Consider the following 22,301-nt stretch of genomic DNA (forward strand, 5'->3'; position numbering starts at 1 on the left):
CTTCCTCAACGATCATCAAGGGGGCCAGCTACGTTGGAACCTAGCCATAGGTCCATGTAGGTCCTTCAATATCTTAAAATCCAACCGCGAGACTTTTGCATTTCTCACCCTGGACCGGTACAGCGTGTGAGCCTCGATGACCACATCTTTGATGCCATATCTCCATATGACATTATTTCCGGAAAACGTCAATCGCTGAGATCAACGAGCAACATATCGACAAATTTCGGGGGAGGCTCGTACGGAACCATCAGATCCTGTGCTTTACCCGCGGACCTGCACCCGGCGGCTGCGAGAATCACAAGCCACAGCTCGCAACGGGTAGTAGGCTTCGACTCGTTGCTCCCTCGAAACAACGTTTTCTTGTGTCGGAGACTGGTTTGCAACGTGGATAAACAGATAACTAGGGCACAAGAAGACGGAATTTCCAAACGACCGATCCGGATATCGGCTGTGATCTTTATCGATATGACTTCACGCAATTGTAAGTACGCAATTCTTGAAGGAATTACCCACGACTCACCTCGTAGGCGTCATCGAAAATGCATGAATGAACACAGTAATAAAACGTACAGATCATAAGCCGATATGCATGAGCGAGCACTCCCGTTCACACATATCAGGTTATGGAGTTCGTCACACTGTTTTGTTCAGCCTTGACGAAGCTTTGCTTTTGAGCCCCGCTATCGGCTGCTATCGGTCACCCAAGAAAAATCTGTTCGTGATACCGAGGAGTGAAAGTGACTGTATGGTGCGCGCCATTCCTATGTACTGCCGCGAATGTGCGATGCGCTGGTGTCGATCAGTAAATCACCTTGCGAAGGCCTGAGCGTTCCGATGTGGAATGCAAAGACCGGCCCAAGGATGAAACGACTCGGAGAGCCAGGGAGGAAAAGACAAGCTTAGGATATCGATACAAGATGGTTGATCGTTTCTTATATACTGGTGCAGACTGCAGTATGGTGTCAATCAGTGAATCGCCTTGCGAAACGAACAAACGAACAAACAATTACAACTTTCCTTTCCCGGACACCTTGTTCACACGCCGTCACTTGCAGTTTAACCATTCACGGCTACATCTGTTCCTACAACCCTGGTGTGGAGGCCCTCTGACCAATGCACATGCTGATCGTAAGAGGCCCTCCATGTTGTGCGAGTATGCCTGGGACGATGATTGCATCGTAGCAGTGCTTGGCGCGCCAATCTCCAACTCATCCGGCAAACACCAGTAGGTTTGATGTCTGCGCACGGCCTTGGCAAGAGCTGTCCTCTTTGTAGCTAACTCAACAGCTGGGCTGTCACGATAGCGTCAAGATTCTGCCCGACACGCATACCAGTAACCACCCAATGTCTTATTCAGACTCGGAGGGGTCGAGCTCGAAAATTTAAGAGCAAGCCGGTTTCAAAGTCTTGGCGCACGCGAGAACTCTTCTGCAGCTCTGTAACCTTTTTTTTCCTGCGACGATAGGCTCAATGTCATAAAGTTTATTTGTTCCTGACAACGGAGGTGACCGGTGCAAAGTCTATCAAAGTGACAACTGCCAAGACCTGGAAACCTCAGGAGAAGTTTTTGGCGAGAAATCATTCTTTCGCCCAAGCCGCGTCCTCGCTGTTTTTGAATTACGCCTAGTCAACGGGCGACCTTCGCATCTCATCGACACCGAGGCGAGCTTGATTTTTGCATTTGCTACTAACGACAACACACTGCCATCCTGCTAGCAGTTCGATTATAGAGTCATCTGCGGAGGTTGCCATAGCGGTTTTCAGGAGTACACCGGATGAGCGGCTGCCAGATGTTGGTTCCTCCTATAGTGCCCTCGGAATCATTCCATTGTCTTGCGACCGAAGTACGGACCACAGGCCCAACCAAAACAGGACAATATTATCTGATCCCGCACAGCAAAGTATGTAATCAGGATGTTTTTCATGTACAGAAAATTTCATTTGTCCGGCTCACGGTTCTCTGGGCTTGAGGGAAAACATGACAAACCTGGACCTGCTCATCATTAGCCCGGACTCCGACTCAAGTGAAGCCCCTTCAGCTCATCGCACAAGAGCAATGGGGATGAAACAAAGGGCCGTTCGACTCGCGAAGCGCGCCATCAGCAGCGTGGCTCCATGTCTGTCCCGCAGTCCCAGTCCAGACTTCAGCCGAAGAGGGAATGGGTGCAAGCGACTGCTAACTGGCGGGTCGCCCATTTGACTCGGATCTGGTGTGCTTGTTGAATGTTCAAGAACCGGGATCTGGAAATCCCAGGAAAGGAAATTTGCGGTTAATCGCACTCTTTGTCTCGTGATTGAGGGAAGTTAAATCACAGTCAAACTGTTTGCCCCAGGGCCGAATTTGAATAATTCCAGATCTCAATGAATTATGGCATGCGGTGGTACGCTTACGTGTTTATCACAAAAAAACCGCCAAATGCTCTGCTTGTCAGAACGTTTAAAGCTTGATTGGACTTTTGCTAACGATGCTTGAATTATAACCCCGGAAAACCTCGCATTCCAGTGTCGACAGCAAGCAAGAGATGACTCGGATGGGCAAAGAACCTGCAAAGATTGAGGCTCAGCTCACTTTCCCTCCTCTCGACGAAAGTCATTATAGCTTGCGCCCCAAAGACGCTGCATTTTACAAGAAGCTCACCGGAATTGAAGACGATGTCGCCCTGAAGCAACATATATTAAATGTGCAACAGAAAGCATACAAGGTAGTTGGCCCCTTTACCACGTCGTTTTTATTCATAACAAAACTCACTTATTCACGGCCAGGTTGCCCCTTACGGTAGCATCTTACTGTTATCTTTCCTCAGGTATTTATCTTGTGTGCAAGTTTTGACTGAGCTGATACACAAGCATCATCCCTTCAGGCGAAACCTGTCGGAGCTACCTGCTTATCAGCAAATCGTGCGCATCGGACGTACACGCAAGAACCCATTGCTCCTTGACATTGGCTGCTGCTGTATGTGCTCTCCCTTTGTCGTCTCCACAGGATTCTGATGCACAGTTTACAGTCGGCAATGTCCTCAGGGAAGCGGTTTTTGATGGTTTTCCTGCATCCGGGGCGATCGGAAGCGACCTTCATCAAGGTGAGCATAGCATTCCAACTTGGGACATGACTAACGAAACACTTGCAATTGCCACAGAACTCTGGGATCTGGGGCATGAACTTTTCAAGTCGTCTCCAGAGACCTTTCCAGGTCACTTTGTAGGTGGTGACGCCTTCGACCCGGAAATCCTCGCCGTGGCCCCGCCTGCGACAGCAGCAGTTCCAATTCCCGACCTCAACAATCTCACTTCTTTGAATCCTTTACATGGATGTTTTTCCGTAATCCACGCAACAGCGTTCTTTCACCTGTTTAAAGAAGACAGGCAGCTGCACTTAGCCCGTGCTTTCGCTGGCTTGCTCTCCGCTGAGTCAGGCTCGGTCATTCTCGGGGCGCACGTAGGCGCACAAGAGAAGGGTACCGTGAACAAAGTATTTAACGGTGTCGAGGTCGACATGTTCGCCCACGACCCAGAGAGCTGGATTGCCATGTGGGATGGTGAAGTATTCCAGAAGGGGACGGTCAAGGTGGAGGCAGAGTTGAGGCAGGAAACATACGGTGCTGTAGAGACGGACGGACACCCGTTGTCTTTGTTCTGGTCTGTGACAAGGTTGTGATCTCCTTGCCACTGGTAGAAATCATTATATTGGAGATACCCTGATGTACAATCGTTGCCATCACGGTCCTTTGCCGTCGTGATGGAATATAATTTTTTGTCTCCGGTGAAATGCCTGAATTGCAGGTTAACGCAGGTCTTTAATGTTGAACAAAGACAGCCACGCAACTATATCGTATACCTTAGCTTCATCGGGATCTCATTTCTCCAAGTCAAGTTAAGGTCGTCCATTAATTTAGGTCTAACAAATCCAAGAATTAGTATTGCAGTCGCAATTTTATCCCTTCCGTTGTAATTTCGATAACGACTCCGATGGACTCAGTGGTAAAAGAAGAATAAAAATGATATCGCTACAGAACATGGAAGACAGATACAGGAAGCCTCCAACTCGGGTAATGCTACAGTGGTAGGCGAAAATAATAAGGTGATCAGAATAGTTCACCAGATGAGGTATGAGTATGTATTATGACAGTTATATCCGTTATAAGCGACGAAAGACCCCCGCGGACAACTTGCTAGTAATGTTCATTGCCGCTGTCAGCGGACTTAGCCTCTGCTGGGACTTCAGAATCCAACTCGCGTATAATGGTATGAAAAAACTTACGCGTATCTCCCGTGCAGTGCACTCAGCGTCGCCGATCAGCAGCGTGCATCCAATCTCGTTGATGACATGCTGTGATGTCTTCTTGCCATTGAGACGGAGTGGAGGTGGTGCCTTGCGTCTCAACCTTTTAAGCCCCACTACCTTCTCAAGAGCGGCCTCAGGCTCTGGAAGCACCTCGTGGAGAATCTGGGCATCGTAGTCTCGGAGTGTCGGCGTCAGGATCATCGGGGAACTGCCTGCTGTGCTTGTCGGCGAAGCGCCATAGAAGGCCGCCGGGACACCGTTCCCTTCAGCATATTCTACTCTCTTACCCGAGCCCCTCTCTTCGGCCTCTCTTCGGTAGGCCGCCAAGTCGGGTGGCCAGGTATACACCAGGTTGTTGTCCTCGACCTCTGATGCCAACCGCGCTTGCAGTTCCTCGAACTCTGCATCATCATATTCGGTGATGGCAATGTTTTTCCAAGGTTTGTGTGATAAGTCTTGAGACGATACCAACTTCGCAGCAGCAGCGTATTTCTCATCGGACGGCACTTTGGCGCTGACACGAGGAGGCACGGGTGTAAGAGGTGCGGCCTTACGACATTCTATAGGTGCATCCGGGTTGAAGTTGGAAACGTGAGGGCGAGGGCGAAACATCCAAGAATAGTTGGGGAATGCATGAAAGTAATGCTCGCGCGACTGGATGGACTGCTTGTGTGTCGAGTTCATCGATATGTCACAGCATCGTCCCCGCGACCGAGACACGTATTTTACTGGGGCCGAAGACGCGAAGGAGGGGTTCGGTTGGCCAACAGGATTCATGAAGAAATAAGGCGAGAACTTGATGCTGTTCATTATATTCACGTGGAGGGCTGACGGTTCGATTTGGTGGCGTGGAGGAAAGCTGACTGTGGCTTTCGCAGGGGTAAATAATGGAGGAAAACGATTCGTGATGCCGAGGGTATGCAGAAATTACTGGGGAATCTTAAAGCAATGAAATAGCAGAACAGTCCGCAGCGAAGCACAGTATGAACGCGAGGTGATACACCCGAGCTTGGTGGTCGTGACAGATAGTCAAGAAAATTTAGTCAAAGTCGAATTTATGGCCGAACGGAGTGGCACCAATAAATACCGAAGGCGGTCTTTGACTCTTTGTTACTTGTAGAAGACCCGCCAAAGGTCTTTGTGAGACGGACTTTGTCACGCCTTGTGACACCGCCACTTCCGCTGCTGTGGGGACAAGGCTGGACAAGGATACAGTATGCTTCATGCTTGTAGGTTGCATCATTGACGCACCAGAAAGTAGCTGCTGAAATGCGATGTTATTAGTATCACAATAAAAACAGCGAATTCACAACAAGAACGATTTTCGCATAAACCACGACCACCCATATATGCCAGATGACAGTCGAGAAGACCGACAATAGTACACAATACGAAGCTCGGCGGATGTCAATTTGTCTTTCTTTCATCTACTGTACTGATATTCACAACTCACCCATTGATACTTCCCACAAATTATCAAGGTCAATCAAGATTCAAGTGGATTTTCCGGATGATGCGATACCAATGACGACAGCAGCGACCACAAGGGCGGTAATGATGAGATCAATCTAGGATCTGAAGGATGCGATATCGAACACGCATGGATGCTTCAGACTCCAGAGATCTAGGGACCTTGAATCTTGATGTTTAGCAAGATGACTGTAACAGTGCCAGGTAGTCAGCAAGGTTGCTGAGTGTTAGGCGGTGTTTTTTTGAAGACGAATCTATCCAAAGCAAGACAACTAGTAGCGTACATGCATCTAATTTTTGCGGGTGCATTAGCGGCAGGTCGAGTAAGACGGCCAGAAACTCACTGTTCACTCCACCTCGATGTGAGATCACGCTTTGTTCGATTGCAGTGCGGATGACAGCTACCTTTGCATCTGCTTTGTTAACGTAGTTATTCGATACCGTCTAGTATCGTGTTTGATCGGGTGTAGGAGCGGCAGCAAGGTGGAGCGTCATCATGCATCCGAATTTCGATTTTGCTTCATTGTGTCAATTTGCATTATTGCCGCCCGAATCCTCGATTAATCCGACACTGCAGCTTGCAGCCAGGGTATGCTCCTAGTTTTCTGAGCTATTGATAGAGGCGAGGACGAGTCCGCGCTTAAGTTTGAGCTCTTCGGGATCTCCATGAGCGATGAAATCCTATAATGCGCCCATTTCGATCGCGAGCATGGCCGCAGCAGATTTTGCTTCGGATACGCCAGGTCGGTTGCGCAAGAACGAGTGCTTGGGACGAGATAAGGCCAGCTTGTCCTGCGGTAGTGACACGCCTGGGCCTGTGACGCGGCACCGTGAGAAATCCTAGGGTAGTGTAGAATCTGTAGATCATGTTTTTTGTCGCTCGAAGCCTCGAACTCACTCAACTTTAACTCAATTCCAACTTGCAGTTTGAATATCCTCGTTAATGATCAGCGCTACATAGCATGTAAGTATCCGTCTGCGTACAGGTTCTAGACCGCTGTATCCACTTCTCATCATATTTACAGTGCTTGTCCTCTGTGTCTGTACTACCAATGTCACACAGTGCATCCGAGTCTTAGTACATTCGTCTTGTATTGAAGGACATGAAACCCTTGATATGAGCGCCCATCACCTTGCAAGTCCAAATTGATTCCAATATGTTTCGAGTGGTTATACGCCCTAGGATTTGTCGCAGTGCCGCGTCACATAAGCCGCGTTAATATCGCGTCAAGACCGCGTCAATTTCACCGAATCCAGCTTGCGAGTACAAATTGGTGGACACGTTTCAAGCGTCAACTGTGAGAGTGAGATAAGAGGAGCTCCGGGACGAAACACCGCTCGCACGAACGTCCGTAGAGGAGCACAACTCTGGTCACTATCTCGTTCTCGGCCTTTCCTTCATCCTTGGATTCGTTGTGAATGCTTCAAGTTGCCTTGACGAGTCATGTTCGTCGAGTGATAGTATGCCCCGTTCTGCCTTGGCTTCTTCAAATACTTGCTAAGTTACTTGCAGTTGCAGCGTTTCAACACGCTGGAATTCAACTTCTTCGGCTGGTCTCTGCGGTATCCTATACACCCTGGTGTTACATAGTGCATCTGGAGTCACTTTTGGATGTGAGAGAGGGGGAGGTGTTCATGGTTGACTGAACGACCAGCACTTTCTTTAGGGCCGACTATCTGCGTTATCCTCAATGTATGAAGTGCATGTTTAGAGGTCTTTGGACGGGTTGTCAAGTTGTCAACTGCTTCTTTGCTTTGCTGACTCGTTCCTCCGACATTCGGCAACCAACCATAAAACTCTTTCCTCTGTCATTATGTATGGTTTTGTTCACTTACTAATTACAAGTTCCTGCTATACTGGTCTAGGGGACATCATTCATCATTCTAGATCAATTTATGCGTGATATTACAGCGATACCCGACAATCGCTGTCCGATTCAGAGGTAGCGCCGCAACGTGTAACGGGCTGCCCGACGCGCCATCTTTTATGACAAATGCAGGTTATGCTTTTCAAATCCCTTACTAATCCTCCCATGCAGCCGCTTTATCATATCAAGTCCGTCCGACATCCTCAATCGTCTTTGCTCGAATCCTATATAGGTCGAGTCGATTCTGCTGTCGTTCCTCGTAACCCCAGACCAACGCCACAGAAACTAGTAATACCTATCACACAGCATGAGTCAGTGGCCATCTCTTCTAGCAGGTTATGAAGGTGCAGAACCTCTTCCAACCACTACCAATCCTGACGGGAAATCCCTGTACAACCCACCTGGTCCTCGCTCGGCCGCCTACGAGGAATTCCCAAAACAATTTGAACCGTCTAAGAATGGTTTTGACTTCCACAGTGAGTGACCCTATCATATGTTAATGATATCTCGATTTCACCACCAATACTAGTATATTACATACCCACCGTAGCTGCTCAGGTGCAGTATGTGAAAGAACTACACGAACGTGTAAGGAGGGAGTTTCCAGAAGTAAGGTTCTGTCTCTGGCATTTTCCAGGACCCATTCATTCATTCCTCGTGACGTAGTTGCGTATCTATAAGATCTGGGATAAACCAATCGGTACGCATCCGCTTATCCCATAGATGCAGCACAGCGTGGTACTCACCCTTCTACTTCCAAGGTCCCCACCCTACCGCCATGTTCGAGGTAAATACATTCAGCCCCCACCAGACCGGAGCATTCTTTTCCTGGCTTGTGGTCAATCGGGGGCCTTGCGAGTACGGTGTCATATTTAGTGTCTCACGTCAGCTCATTAACTCTGCTATGCGTTTCAAAGCGTTCTCGTCCACCCAAATACTGGCGATTCACTCAGAGACCACGTGGAGTTGGCGACATGGATTGGAAGGGGATGGCCAATAAATGATGAATTTCTGAAACGTCACCAATAGAAGAAATACTTAGATTCGGAGTGTCCTCTTGTGCGAAATGTGTATCCTCTTGTGTTGTTTTAGGTTAAGGCACTTTTTATTCATGCATACCTTGACATATATCTTGGCTTGCTGTGAACTCTGGAACGTTTGGTGATAGATCCGCATACCAAACGTTCAACTTCAACCGGACGGGGGCGGCCTCTGTTTCCTGCTCTGCAGTTTCGCATACTGCAGTTGCCTTTGAAGGTGGGGGAGGTGCATCGTGGTTGATTCAACTTGACTGACGTCTGCAATCTGTTGTTTAGAACTGACTTTGATATGCAATACACTTTCAACTCATGAAAGCTGTGTGAGGATGCTATATTAGTATATATCCGAGATCAGGCCTCGGGCTTATCCGAAGTAGCGGAGTTCAGACCTTTTCGTCATGGTCTCATGGACACTGGCAACACCAGCCAGTATGTAACTGCATCTGACAGGCTTAGCATCTTAGTTTCGATCTCTCAATCCACCACCGCAGTCCTTTAGTGACCAGGTCACTCAAGTTCACGCTACGAGGACAACACCAGCGCTTTTCTAATCGCCTTAGGGCGTTGCTGCCTAGCCTGGATAGTCTCCCTATAAGGAGATGTAAAGCGCGAGTCCTTCGTATTAAGAGGAATGATATCAACGCCGTCGCCAGAGGTGTGCCTTTTCGAAGAGTATTTGCTATGGTTTAACCAAGTCCAATGATTTGTCTCGGACGAACCGAGGCTCTTGAGCACTAATGCCGCAGAAGCTTGTCCCACTCGTCGTCGATGTCTTTGAACGGGTCATGGTTATGAAGTCCGCTTCTCTGGGCTGTTCCTGACAACCGAGGGTACCAACTTTGTATGAAACTCTTGTCAATCGCGTCATTTGTCCATCGCGTCATTTCTCCGCTACAATGTTCATGTCCCCCTGCTAAATCCCTTCTTACCCGCGATCGCCTAGGGATTGTTGTTCGTCTTTAACCATTTAAGGCGGTCATATTACAGCAATGCTCGTCAATGTATAGCGCTTAGCAGTCGCCGATCAGCGCTAGCTTTCGCTACCGGGTCAATATTTTCCACTTGTTGAACATTGATCAGTTGTTACAGGGACTAAATGATCTATCTGGACCTCATACTCTACTTATAACTGGCAGATACACACTGGAACTCGCATAATTCTGTCTCCTACAGGTATCCTCTACTCTTGTTGTCGTCGTTGCTCGTAACGCCAAATGAACGCCACAGAACTAAATAATCCCTATCCTGCGATAGATAAGAGTCAATGGCCATCTCTTCTAGCAGACTATGAAGGTGCAGAGCCTCTTCCGACTACGCTCAATCCCGACGGAAAATCCCTGTACAACCCACCCGGTCCCCGTTCGGCCGCCTACGAGGAATTCCCGAAACCAATTGATCCGTCTAAGAATGGTTTCGACTTCCACAGTGAGTGAGCCTGTCACATGTAATTGGTACCTCGATTTCACCACCAGTTACTAGTTTATCACATGCCCGGCGTGCCTGCTCAGGTGCAATATGCGAAAGAATTGCATGAGCGTATACGGAGGGAGTTTCCAGAGGTAAGTTTTTGTCTAGCGTTGTCCAGCAGTCGTTCATTTATTCACCGCGACATAGCTGCATATCCATAAATTCTATGATAAAGCAGTCGGTGCGCATCCGCTTTATCCCATAGATGCAGCAGTACAACGTGGTACTCACCCTTATTTATCCAAGGCCCCCACCCTACCGCGATGTTCGAGGTAGATACATTCAACCCCCACCAGACTGGAGCATTCTTTTCCTGGCTTGTAATCCATCGGGGGCCTTGCGAGTACGTATCCGAGTCATAAATATAATAATAGTGTTTTCAAATTAGCTCACTGACTTCTTCGAAGCGTCCTCGTCCACCCGAATATTGGAGATTTATACAGAGAGCACACGGAGTTGGCGACGTGGATGGGAAGGAGATGGCCCTTGGATGATGATCGTCTGAAGAATAGGACGAAAAAGTTCACACATTGAGGGCGTCATGCTGTACGGATTTTTTTTAACCCTCTATAGCGGTCCTATGTACAGCAAAAAAAAATTGCACTATTTATTCATTGCACTTGATGCGAACTCCGGAGTCGGAGCGTTAGCTATAGGGAATACATAGATCCGAACCGGCTCGCTTCCGAGATGGAACGACTTTCGGGAGGGTACATATGCCGTCACAGTCAGCCGTTTAGCCAATACAGCCCCATCTTTATCTTTCACCACCATCATCACCACCCACCATTATCATGGAATTTACTCCAAGACGTATACTAGATAATGCGCTCGACGCTGTAGGCAACACGCCTCTCATCCGGCTCGACAAGATTGCTGCAGAAGAAGGCCTCAAGTGTAATCTCCGTACGTGCGCTTCTAGCGAGTGGAGCCCGTTCAAAGTCTAACTTATGTGTCCCGTTTTGACCTAGTGGGTAAATTGGAGTTCGTGTCTGCAGGCGGGTCCGTCAAGGACAGAATCGCGAAAGCGATGGTTCTCGCCGCAGAGAAGGAGGGCAAACTTATTCCCGGCAAGAGCGTCGTCATTGAGCCCACGTCCGGCAACACCGGTAAGTTCCACAGCTCCCGAGTCCCCACGACTTCATGACAACTGACGCGGATACGCAGGAATCGGACTTGCGATGGCGTGTGCTATCAAGGTAAACACGCCATTGTCGGGTGCCTGGATGGTTACTGAATACTACAGATAAGGGATACTCTGTCGTGATAACCATGCCTAAGAAAATGTCGCTTGTGAGAACAGCAGTTTATCACACGCGTTTGTTCAGTCTGACATTGAAGGGGCATACTTTTTGGTTTTATAGGAGAAAGAGGCATTGTTACGTGCGCTTGGTGCACAGGTTATCCGTACGCCTGATGAGGAGCCTTGGGATTCGCCCAGGAGCCATATAGGTAGAGCACCCTACTGGCGTGATTAAACCCCTCGTGGCTGAATTCCTTAACGATCGTAGGTGTGGCATGCAAGCTTCAGCGAGAGATCGAGCATGGGATTATATTGGATCAGTATCGTAATGTGGGTTGGACTGGGCGAGCTGGAGTTTGTTTTGTGCTGATTGATTGTGTACTTAGGAGAACAACCCACTTGCTCATGAGTATACTACTGGACCAGAGATCATCGCTTCAGTAGTCTCAACGCCGTCGACGTCCTCGAGACCTTCATCAATGAAGGTGGACGCATTCGTTGCTGGCGCTGGCACTGGTGGTACCATCACAGGCGTCTCGCGTGCGCTCAAGAAGACACATAACGCAGACTGCACCGTCGTCGGTGTCGACCCAGTGGGTGAAGCTTTAATATGGCGTTCAGCCCTTTCTGACTTTGACTCAAGATCGGGAGCATTCTTGCTGTCCCGGACAATCTGAACTCAAGTGGGGAAGGAAGCCCATACGTGGTCGAGGGTATAGGCTACGATTTCATCCCTGATGTTCTGTCTCGGGATGTCGCGGACGTGAACCATTGGGTGAAGACGGCTGATGAGGATGCGTTCAAGGCTGTACAGGCTCTCATGAGGAAAGAGGGCTTGCTCGTTGGTGGTAGCAGCGGAAGTGCCCTTAGCGGAGCATTGACCTGGCTCAAGTCAGACCAGGGGCGAAGAGTCGCTGAGACAGAGGGATTGAATGTTGTCGTTCTGCTTCCGGACGGGTGAGTCGTTATCATTCGATTTGTTGCCTTGCCCTGCTGACGTCGTTTCGCTTAGCATTCGGAATTACATGAGCAAGGAGTGGTTCTTGAAGAATGCATTCCACACAGAACATTCAGACTTGGCAACCCGAATTGCGGGCATCCTGGCTCAGGAGGAGATAGTTCCTATTCAGCAAGCTAGTCTCCTCTAGTGCGGCCGCGCACTTGTTCTTTGACCGGAGTTTTCGGCGGATCGGGTTTTTTTTCAGCCACTTTTTACTTTAATCATTCACAATAAGCGCATAGTCTTGATGAATCACAGTACTGCCTTTTGCACAACTTTCCGCAGTTTGACTACGAAGCGCGGCAAAGCCATTTCCACATATATGTTGAAGGCACGACATGTTTTCAAGCTTCAAGGATGACTTGTGTCTGATCGATTCACGAACATGTCGATCTGGAGCTCATTTCCGTGCTGCTCTATGAATGACTAGAAGTTTGATGTCACGTTGTTTGGGGAATGTGAACCGATCAGTCTTTCTGTTCCGCCGGGATGTTCTTATGGCATCAACAAGAACGGTGCTGTACATGGGGGAATGACGCATCTACACAACCTTTGATATCTCTAAACCACAGCAATAGCTCTCGAAGGAACTTCAAACTTGGAAGCATATTCATCAAACAAAACTTCTTTAGCACTGATATCTGCAACCAAGGGATGGGAAGGGTGCTGGGTCGACAAGCGGCTGATGTGGCCCAAAGTCAAAAAGCGCTCGCAATCAGAGAGCAAAGAGACTTGCCTCCATAGTTCATCAGCTTCGCCCTTTTTGCTGCCACTCAAGCCGGCAGCTACGACCATAGCAGCGAGCATGTCGCTCGTTCCTTGCTCGCATTTGGCACGCGAGAGGATTGATTCTGCTTCTTCCAGATCGCTCTGGGCAGGAGAGAGTTCGCCACGGAGGATACGGACTACTGCTCTGCCGACGAGAAGAGCGGCAGAGGAGATGGAGGGGTTTGCTACTTGCTCGTTGTAGAAAGAGAGTGCGGGTGCGTATGGTTCACCTGTTATGGGAAAGACGTCAGGTATATCGTATGGTAAAGCTGTTGACGCACCGCTTGTGCCTTGTGAGCCTGTTACGAGGGAGATGGCTGATTCTGCTAGTTGTAGGACGAGTGAATCTGGGTTGGCTTTCAATGCAGGTGCAAGGACCTTCTGTGCGAGTGCTGGACGAGCTAATGAAAGGTATATCTGAGATAACAGCGCAGCTCTATCGATTAAAGATCAGTGAGATGATAAAGAAGAAAAGGTGATACTGACGGTTCATCGCCAGCTTTCCCTTCTCCGCCTAGGGTTTCGAGCGCTTCTTCTATTTCGCCCGCACGAACGAATGCAGTTCCTGCTAGTACTTTGACCATTTCTTTCTCCCATTCTTCAGAGTCTTCGTCATCTTCTGTCTCTACGCATAGGTCGCGGAGTGTTTCTAGGCCTTCTTCACCCCTTGCGAGTGCGGCGGCCGCTCGGAGGGCAACATTCTCCGTGTCACTAGGGACGAGGGCGAGTGCCGATGCGGTGTCCCCCAGGGCGAGGTGTGCGCGGACCTTGTAAAGAAGAGTTTGGGAGTAGTCGGAAGAAGAGGAGTCTGGAAGTGGGAGTGATATGAGGGCGGGGTATGCACCGAGGGTGAATTGCTGTTTGATGAAGTAAAGGTCTGAAGAAGTCATGCTGGTGTTGTGAGAAAGGATGCCAATTGATATTTTAGGCACAATGAATTGGATTCTGCTTAGCGTCTAGCTAATTGTGGTTGTGCGCAGAAGAAGGTAATTGTGAACTCTGTCTCCTGAATCCTAAACTAGATGGAAGGAGGTAAGTTGTTTCGACGGGGAATGGGTAAAAGGTATTACTTACTAGATACGTGTTAAAAGTCAAATCACGTGCTCACAGTCGCGTCAAGTCGCGTGCCCAATCAAGTCAAGGTTCGATGATCTTTTCTCACAATGTTGCTTCTAGGCGTTCATAGTAATCACGAGATCGAGGCGCTTGGCAGACAGCGATTATTGAAATGTGACATTGAGGCACTTGATCTATGGGTGTTCGGGGTCCACATGATAAATGAAAACCTTCCGCGACGGCGCGTACCAAGTTCGTCGTTTAACGCTGTCGCTCGTTGAGAGGAATACTTTCCTCGGGAATCGTAGTAGCCTATGTATGTTGAGGTTCGCGGAGATGTGCTTTCAAACGCCGGCACCGGTTTCGCATACCTCAAATCCCGTAAAGAAGCAATACAAAAATGGTGATATGTAAATGTAATTGATGTGGGCGCACCCACACGCTATTCGGTTCAAACTCGAACTGACATCCCGGTTCCTCTCCTCGGTACCAGTCCCCTACCTATAAGTATCCCCCAAATGTAAGGCGCTCAACCTCAAGGTCCGAACCATCTTCCTTGCCATCTGCCATGACCCTCAACAGATCCTTCTCCTCGCGTTTTTCGCCCAAGAGCCAGGCCGTAAGTGTTTAGAACTCTCTATACAATCTAGTACTTACATTCCATAGAATGGTTCAATACCATCCTCACTTGCCGATGTCACTCCTTCCTCGAGCGACTCGGGCACTGTGAAAGCCTTGGCGCACATCAAGGACCTCGTATGCCAATCCTTTACAAGTCTTCAACCACTCTTAACAACTATCTTGTGTAGATGAAACGCCCCGTCGAAGAAATCAACGAGTCGATGCTAGTCAGTTCTGTCGACCTTGCCTTTCCCACACAATTTAACCTTTTCTTCTAGTCTGCTACTCTTGATCTCATCGCCCATTCAGGCGCAACTGATGACCGCAAGATGCTTGTAAGTTCACAATTCACCCCCAGCACAGAGCTTCCTAATCATTGTCTGTCAAGTTGGAACACTTGTTGTCCTTCATGGCCAATCACCCTTCAGGCAAGATTTCAAATATGGCTCGCACTTTCACCATCAAGACCCGTAAGTAGTGTTTTACTTGGCATTGAGCCAAGACTCTTAACTATGCTCTAGTGTATAACGACCTCGCCCACCCCCCTGCCACATACATTGGGCCCGAGTTTCAGTTCCGCGCAGCTGATGGTTCAGGCAACAACCCTGATGCTCCCAACCTCGGAAAAGCTGGTACACCTTATGCACGGTCCGTTCAAGGAGCAAACCCCTTACCACGCAACCAAATGCCCGATGCCGGTCTCGTCTTTGATACCCTGCTCCGCAGAGAGAAGGTACTTGTCTCATAACATTCCCTTCAACCTCTTACCCAACTTGATTTCTAGTTCACCGAGCACCCCCAGGGTTTGTCCGCCCTGATGTTCTCCTTTGCAGCACTTGTCATTCACAGTGTATTCCGCTCGGACCACACTCCCGGCAGGCAACATATCAACATGACTTCGGGTTACGTTGACCTAGCCCCCTTGTACGGAAATGATCAAGCAACGCAAGACAAGGTTAGGAACAAGGACGGACGCGGTTTGCTTCACCCAGATGTGTTTGCTGAGGATCGTCTCCTTTTCCTTCCTCCCTCGGTTAGCGTGCTTTTGGTCTTGTTCAACAGAAACCACAACGTATGTCACTTGATTGTTTCCACGGTTATTGATTCAAGCCATTCGATCACAGTACATTGCCCGTCGGTTACTCGAGATCAATGAACGCGGTACCTGGAAAGATCCTGCCCACCACAACCACGTCAGCCACGCTCAACTCGCGAAGCAAGATGAGGAAATCTTCCAAATCGCCCGCCTGTGCAACTGTGGATGGTTCGCGGCTGTTGTTTTCTCCGACTACTTCTCTGCCATTTTGGGCCTTGTCCGAAAAGGGTCGAGCTGGAGTCTGGAGCCGTTCGATGAACTTCGTGATGAGGATCACGCAATCTTCGAGCGTGGCCGTGGTAATGCTTGCAGTGTTGAATTCAACTGCTTGTATAGATGGCACGCGACAACCTCCGTCGAGGATGAGGAGTGGATCACTCTCCAATTCAAGGAGCTTTTCCCTGATAAGCAACCTGAGGATATCACCTTGAGGGACTTTTATAGCAAGGAAGCGGTGCTCGTGAAGAACGAACCTGATCTTGAGCACTGGACGTTCGGGAGGTGAGTAATCTCGAGACCCACGGCTGGTGCTACTGCTCAAATCCTCGTGCAGCCTTCAGCGTGAAACCGAAGGTCCCAACAAGGGGTCATTCAAGGACACTGATCTTGCGAATTGGCTCATGGGCGCGTTCGTGACCAATCACATCTTATCTTGTGCTAGAATTGACGTATTCTCTCAGGACTAACCATCGTGCTGCTAGCTTTGGTGCTCGTAGCACGCCCCCGATCATGCGTCTGCATGAGATTATGGGTATCGAGGCTAACCGAGCATGGGGCGTTTGCTCGCTCAATGACTTCAGGAAGTTCCTCGGCTTGAAGAGTGAGTGAGCTGCCCAAGCCATCTGTCCTGCGTGCTTAGTGTCGTGCAGCATATACCAGTTTCTTGGAATGGAACCCCAACCCCGAAGTTGCTGACGCCGCTGAAAAGCTGTATGGTCACATTGACAACTTGGAGTTGTACGTCGGTCTCCAGGCCGAGGAGACCAAGCCTCTTATCGAGGGTGCAGGTCTCTGCCCAGGTAAGACCCTTTCATTCAGACCCTACTGATGAAGACTTACGTGCTTGATCACCAGGTTACACCATTTCCCGTGCCATTCTCTCGGATGCCTTCGCCCTGACTCGTGGTGACCGATTCTTCACGCAGGACTTCACGCCTTACAATTTGACCGCCTGGGGTTTTGCCGATTGCCAGCGGGACCCTGAAGCTTATGGTTTCGGTTCTACTCTCGGTCGTCTCTTCCTTCGCACGTTGCCCAACGACTACACCAAAGACAGCATCTACACATGGTTCCCTCTCGTACACCCAGACTCAATGGAAGGTTACCTGAAGAACCTTAACAAGCTCGATGAATACTCTCTTGAGCGGCCAAAGCCAAGCGGGCCTGCTACCACGGTCAACAATTACGTGGAAGTCGGCCAGGTGCTTCGCAGCACTGACAAATACGTACCCGAATACGTCGACCGCGCAGCAGAGGTCCTGAAGGGCAAAGGGTGCGCTAGGCAATATTCCTACTTGGGTTAGCGCTAACCAACGATAAATAGGTTCTTTACGGCATCTGCAAACGGCGTTGAGGAGCAAAAGCGGTTCATCAATGCGCTTGCTCCAACACCTGAAGCTATATCGGCGATCGGGACCTACTTCAACAACAAGACGAAGGAACTTATCGAGCAGCATTCGTTCTCTTTGATCGGCAAGAACGTTCGTGCTGTTAACATCGTACGCGATGTGCTGAAATCCGTGCCGTTGCATTGGGCTGCTACGGAAATTGTATGTTGATGTTGGACCGACGATCCAGGGTATTAACTCATTATGATCGTAGGCTGGCATCCCCCTCAAGACGAAGCAGCATCCTCATGGTGTATACACCGAGTCCCAGTTGTTTGATATGCTTGCGGAGATTTACCAGTCAGTCTTGACATGCTTTTTCCCTCCTGTTGATCGCTGATGTTCTCCCAAGATTCGTCTTCCTTGAGGTTGAGGCAGCGAACTATATGCCCTTGAGGCAGAAGGTGAAGGAGCATGTGCACGAGCTGACGCACCTGATCAAGAGTGCCCTTGGTAGTGCTGGGAGCAAACTGCCTTTCGCTAACCTGATCGGCACGATGTCTGGTATCTTCGGCAAGAAGAAGAACCACAATGAGATTGTGAAACGCCTGTTTGAGTTTGGTTATTCTTCCGAGCACGTCGTGAACTCTATTCTCGCGTTCTTGGTCGGCGCAACTGTTGAGATGACTCTTGGTATGTTTGTTCTGTTGCTTGTCACCGAGCGAATCTCAGATGTGACTGTTATAGCTTTGACGAACGTCGTCAACCTGCTCCTTCACAAGGAGTATGATTCGGAGGTCACCATTGAAGCGGATAAGAAAGTGGATGCCAAAAGCCTTGCTAGTCTGACTGCTTATATTACTGATGCACTCAGTATGTTTTCTGGTTTGGCTGATTGACTCATCTTCTGATGTCCGGCTTAGGAATCGACCCACCTTTCGCTGGTGTCTACCGTGTCGCTAAGCAAGATGAAACCATAGAGTCGTTGAACGTCAAGCAAGGTCAACGCCTCTTCCTGCACATCGCCACTGCAAACATGAACGAGGACGCATTCCCCAACCCTCGAATCTTGGATACCACCCGTACTCCCCGCGAGCGATACCTCCAAGGTGACGGATGCTTCAAAGTCCTCGGTGACGATCTTGCAAACACGATCATGGCTGAAGTCCTGCGCGCCGTTCTATCCCTCGGCAATGTCCGTCGCGGACCTGGTCAATCAGGGAAACTTGCTCGTTTCCCGGATACGGCGCTCCCTGTGCTGCATTATGCGTATTTGAATGAGAAGATGCTGCAGAGCCCGTGGCCGACGTCGATGGTTGTTAATTATGATGTTTCTGCGTGAGGTTGTTGGTTTTGGTTTTGGTTTTGGATGATATCAAAATGTTGTGGTGTTTATCGCATTCTATATGTTATACTAATGTTCTTGATTTACTGCTGTTCTGTTCGTGTTGTGATGTTGAGCTTGAGGTGTTCTTGGAGCTTGGAGTTTAAAAATATTAAGCTTGACCAACCGATGACGACGTCGCCTTCCAAGTGCTTAGTAATTGCGTCGCAAGCTCGTGCACCCGGTAGTTCACCTTGGTTCACTTCGGACGGTCCTTGGTTCGTGCTGTTCCAGCCCAGCTGGCCTGTTGTGATATCTTGTCCTTGGCTACAGAGTGTGTAGAACTGGGGCGACATGCAGGCACCTCCGCTAATCATGAACAATGACATGTGATGTCTGGCCAATCTTAGGCTGCTCCAAACTTGCCCAGTACTTGCCAATATTAGCCTATGCTCATAGTAAGTCGAGTTGATGCAACAGCTATCTTCATTCGTTTATGGTCAGTCTAGGCTCGGGGGAGACTAGCCTCATAATGTGAGGTTCGTTGTTCAAACGTTCATATCTTCGAAATTCCAATATCGTCGACTTTTCCAAGCCCGAAGGCCATACTATGTCTAACCGAGTTTTATTCGCAGAACCGTGGCACCAGTACTTAGGCTCGTGTGACCAGCCTGACGGCCCTGGCTTATGCACCAGGGACAATTGGCGAAGCCAGTGCTAGTGTTCGGGATTTACCTAACGCCCGTCCCTTGGCCCCCTGCAAATGATCTCCGACTTTGGCCCTCGTTCTTCTACCAGAGAGATCAATGACAGCTCGGCCAGGAGAATTCGACCACAATGATGCTCGCCGTTTCAAGCACACACGCATCGGTATATGGGATCTCTATGAGGGACGCAAATCAGATTTGCCACGCGTACCAGCTTCATCAATATCGAAGACATATGCGCAGATAATCGAAAGCGCGCCGTATTTAGTTCGCATGTTGAAGGATGTACTCAGCATCAGAGGATGCTCCGTGCTTTTTCCCGCATACCTGGTAGTGGAAGTTTTAACTTCCCTCATACCCGCTGTTTCCCTGTGGTACGTCACAGCGTTGAGGGCGACTTCCCTGTACATTCCTAACGTCATTGCGCAGGTACTCTGGACAATTGCTTCGCCTTGTAATGCCCTTTCTGCTTTAATCTGCACTCCCAACTTATTTCGCACTAGGTCGAGAGCGCAATGGAGACACGTACTGTGGACACAACGGTGCTCGTCCATTTTGCAGTAGGAAATCTTATATGCACGGCCGCTACGCGCTTTCTCAGATATTCCCGAACCTGCATAACCCCCCCTCTAATATTGTACATCAAACAATTTTACAACGATCGCGCATTTCACTCGGCCGTCCACCTCGACTTGCCCGCATTTTCAGCTCTTGATGGCTCGAGCATGCGGCAGGGGCTCTTGTTGGGTCACGTGTCCGACGCTTGGGATACCATCCATGTGTCAATGGATATCGCAATGATGATCATTCGTCTGCTCTCTCAGCTGTTGGTTCTGATTACAGTGATGTGGGAACAACAGGATGGTCCACTTCTTGTGATTCTCAGCTTTTTGCAATATATATTGCCCTGGGATAGCGCGGGAAAAGGGGTGGTCAGATCCATGGGTAGGTCAACAGCCGATATTCTAAATTTTGTCTAAGTCGGAGATGTAGTTTGGGCCGCGACAACGACCAATGAGGATTTTGTTCGCATGAAGGGCCTGGGGAGGCTTGTTTTTGGGAAGAACCACCGCCAGGAGCTTGTCGCAGGCAACCTCAGCGAATACATCAGTGCACGTATGTGTACGCGCCTTGCCGGACAATTTTATACTGACTGTGCCGAGACCAGAATTTTGCGAATCCGCTGAGCGCGTCGGCAATGATGCGGCTGATTTCCTAGAGTTGAAAAGATTTCGTTCTTTCAAGGACTGTCTGAGCATCGCGTTCATCCTCCAAGAAGTAATGTATTTGCTACCTCAGGTACCCAAAGTTGATCTTGGAGTTGACGAAGCTGACTAAATCAATAAGATCGCCGTCACCTTGCGCGTCGTGAAAAATCCAATGACCACTCCCCTCTCCCTGGCATCACTCGTACTGATCAAGCAAGCCTTTAATCCTTTCAGTGACGCCATATTCTCATTATTCGACGCATCCTACCTTAAGGCCGTACTATCCAGAATACGCGTGTTATATGAGCTAGAGAACATACGGAATGGGATGGTGGACGGCACGGAACCGTTCCCCGAGAACCAACAGTCTCTCAGGAGCGGTATTTCTATTGAGTTCAAGTTGATTGGTATTCGTTGCTTTATACAGTCGTTTCTGATGCATATGTCAGGAATGTTTCGTTCCGGTACCCTGGTATGGACAGGTGTGCTCTGCGGGATGTATCGTTCAGGATTGAGGCTGGTCAGCTTTGCGTAAGTATCTCCGCTTTTGTGGTGCTCTCTAACCGCGTTAGCAGGTCGTTGTTGGGGTGAATGGCTCTGGAAAGAGTACGATCTTGAAACTGATATCCCGCATCTACGACCCAACAGAGGGCACCATCCTCATCGACGACCGCGATATCAAGACCTTTAGACTTGCTGACCTCCGTGCTGCTATGTCCATCCTTTTCCAAGACTACACCCAATTCCCCCTCTCCGTAAGCCGTCCTCGTGCACTACAAAAGCAACGCATCTAACGCACACGCAGATGCGCGAAAACATCGGGCTTGGCAACCCCGCCCTTGCACATGATGGCAACAAAGTTCGCGAAGCCGCTCGTCTCGGCGGCGCAGAAGACTTCATCGACGAGCTCCCTGAAGGATTCGATACTTATTCCCAGCGCTTCACAATGGATTATTATGGAGACCTCCCTGAAGGCACCACGACGCTCTTCGGGCAGCCCGTCGACTTCTCAGACTGCTGTCGCATCGACGATGCACATCAATCCGGATATCTAGAATTCCGGCTCAGTCGCGGGCAGGAGCAGCGGCTTGCAATGTGCGTGACCGTACCTTGACTTCTTGAGTGTCGGTGTTGACTGTTCGAATAGCTCCCGCACATTCATGCGTTCATTGGTCTCCGAAACAGAGCCTTCCGCTGGCATGCTGTTGTTCGACGAGCCGAGTGCCTCCCTGGATCCTACGGCTGAATACGGTGCGCTGCCGTGTTTGTTCAGGATACCAATAAGGTTATTGTAACTGGTGGAAATAGATCTCTTCGAGCGTCTACGGAAGTTGAGGGGCAACAAGACCATGATATTCTCCACTCACCGGTTTGGGAATCTCACCCAACATGCGGATCTCATTTTGTGAGTTTCTGTTTTCTCGAACGTCGATGCTCGCTGATGTGGTCATCGCAGGTGCATCGACGAAACTGTCCAGGAAGAAGGGACGCACGATGAACTAATGAAGAAAGGGGGGGAGTATTCTCGTATTTGGGGTCTACAAGCGAAACCTTTCATTTAACGACCAGATACCGAGAACCAGCAACAATAACCCTGATTA

The 22,301-nt window shown here is 49.3% G+C and overlaps 9 protein-coding genes across 9 annotated transcripts; 7 read left to right on the forward strand and 2 right to left on the reverse strand.

The window, feature by feature from the left end:
• Positions 1-2,390: 2,390 nt before the first annotated feature.
• DEU56DRAFT_439609 (uncharacterized protein) lies at positions 2,391-3,773 on the forward strand. Its single transcript, XM_041346234.1, has 5 exons — positions 2,391-2,705; positions 2,767-2,807; positions 2,865-2,956; positions 3,009-3,083; positions 3,141-3,773. The coding sequence occupies exons 1-5, from the start codon at positions 2,526-2,528 to the stop codon at positions 3,656-3,658; spliced, it is 906 nt and encodes a 301-aa protein (XP_041206991.1). The 5' UTR covers positions 2,391-2,525; the 3' UTR covers positions 3,659-3,773.
• Positions 3,774-3,898: 125 nt separating this feature from the next.
• On the reverse strand, positions 3,899-5,368 carry DEU56DRAFT_439662 (uncharacterized protein). Its single transcript, XM_041346235.1, has 2 exons — positions 4,262-5,368; positions 3,899-4,210 (listed from the first exon to the last, which is right to left on the reverse strand). The coding sequence occupies exons 1-2, from the start codon at positions 5,093-5,095 to the stop codon at positions 4,139-4,141; spliced, it is 906 nt and encodes a 301-aa protein (XP_041206992.1). The 5' UTR covers positions 5,096-5,368; the 3' UTR covers positions 3,899-4,138.
• Positions 5,369-6,780: 1,412 nt separating this feature from the next.
• On the forward strand, positions 6,781-7,619 carry DEU56DRAFT_811930 (uncharacterized protein). Its single transcript, XM_041353572.1, has 2 exons — positions 6,781-7,051; positions 7,104-7,619. Exon 2 carries the CDS (start codon positions 7,175-7,177, stop codon positions 7,400-7,402), a length of 228 nt encoding a protein of 75 aa, XP_041206993.1. The 5' UTR covers positions 6,781-7,051; positions 7,104-7,174; the 3' UTR covers positions 7,403-7,619.
• On the forward strand, positions 7,620-8,776 carry DEU56DRAFT_811936 (DOPA-like domain-containing protein). The gene is made up of 5 exons (XM_041353573.1): positions 7,620-8,099; positions 8,153-8,232; positions 8,290-8,323; positions 8,385-8,481; positions 8,541-8,776. Exons 1-5 carry the CDS (start codon positions 7,931-7,933, stop codon positions 8,650-8,652), a joined length of 492 nt encoding a protein of 163 aa, XP_041206994.1. The 5' UTR covers positions 7,620-7,930; the 3' UTR covers positions 8,653-8,776.
• A 1,101-nt stretch (positions 8,777-9,877) lies between these two features.
• Positions 9,878-10,664, forward strand: DEU56DRAFT_914093 (DOPA-like domain-containing protein; the record flags this gene model as incomplete). The annotated part of the gene is made up of 5 exons (XM_041357596.1): positions 9,878-10,088; positions 10,143-10,222; positions 10,278-10,311; positions 10,377-10,473; positions 10,538-10,664. 5 exons carry the CDS (start codon positions 9,878-9,880, stop codon positions 10,662-10,664), a joined length of 549 nt encoding a protein of 182 aa, XP_041206995.1.
• A 115-nt stretch (positions 10,665-10,779) lies between these two features.
• Positions 10,780-12,651, forward strand: DEU56DRAFT_811947 (tryptophan synthase beta subunit-like PLP-dependent enzyme). Its single transcript, XM_041353574.1, has 9 exons — positions 10,780-11,036; positions 11,102-11,239; positions 11,298-11,329; positions 11,382-11,423; positions 11,495-11,582; positions 11,642-11,703; positions 11,760-11,966; positions 12,017-12,330; positions 12,386-12,651. The coding sequence occupies exons 1-9, from the start codon at positions 10,925-10,927 to the stop codon at positions 12,519-12,521; spliced, it is 1,131 nt and encodes a 376-aa protein (XP_041206996.1). The 5' UTR covers positions 10,780-10,924; the 3' UTR covers positions 12,522-12,651.
• Positions 12,555-14,220, reverse strand: DEU56DRAFT_811954 (coatomer epsilon subunit-domain-containing protein). Its single transcript, XM_041353575.1, has 4 exons — positions 13,628-14,220; positions 13,423-13,577; positions 13,110-13,371; positions 12,555-13,055 (listed from the first exon to the last, which is right to left on the reverse strand). Exons 1-4 carry the CDS (start codon positions 14,029-14,031, stop codon positions 12,935-12,937), a joined length of 942 nt encoding a protein of 313 aa, XP_041206997.1. The 5' UTR covers positions 14,032-14,220; the 3' UTR covers positions 12,555-12,934.
• Positions 14,221-14,465: 245 nt separating this feature from the next.
• DEU56DRAFT_811955 (heme peroxidase) lies at positions 14,466-18,975 on the forward strand. The gene is made up of 17 exons (XM_041353576.1): positions 14,466-14,816; positions 14,864-14,953; positions 15,007-15,045; positions 15,097-15,153; positions 15,207-15,288; positions 15,340-15,551; positions 15,603-15,890; positions 15,943-16,415; positions 16,468-16,542; positions 16,595-16,734; positions 16,784-16,933; positions 16,989-17,406; positions 17,458-17,683; positions 17,736-17,821; positions 17,874-18,154; positions 18,209-18,334; positions 18,385-18,975. The coding sequence occupies exons 1-17, from the start codon at positions 14,766-14,768 to the stop codon at positions 18,801-18,803; spliced, it is 3,213 nt and encodes a 1,070-aa protein (XP_041206998.1). The 5' UTR covers positions 14,466-14,765; the 3' UTR covers positions 18,804-18,975.
• Positions 18,976-19,591: 616 nt separating this feature from the next.
• On the forward strand, positions 19,592-22,262 carry DEU56DRAFT_739422 (P-loop containing nucleoside triphosphate hydrolase protein; the record flags this gene model as incomplete). The annotated part of the gene is made up of 12 exons (XM_041348730.1): positions 19,592-19,866; positions 19,922-19,946; positions 19,996-20,437; positions 20,480-20,608; positions 20,661-20,791; positions 20,840-21,099; positions 21,150-21,231; positions 21,276-21,455; positions 21,506-21,795; positions 21,848-21,951; positions 22,009-22,105; positions 22,157-22,262. 12 exons carry the CDS (start codon positions 19,592-19,594, stop codon positions 22,260-22,262), a joined length of 2,121 nt encoding a protein of 706 aa, XP_041206999.1.
• Positions 22,263-22,301: the final 39 nt, after the last annotated feature.

Source organism: Suillus clintonianus (assembly GCF_016758775.1).
Source record: "Suillus clintonianus strain FC179 chromosome Unknown DEU56scaffold_50, whole genome shotgun sequence".
NCBI lineage: Eukaryota > Fungi > Basidiomycota > Agaricomycetes > Boletales > Suillaceae > Suillus > Suillus clintonianus.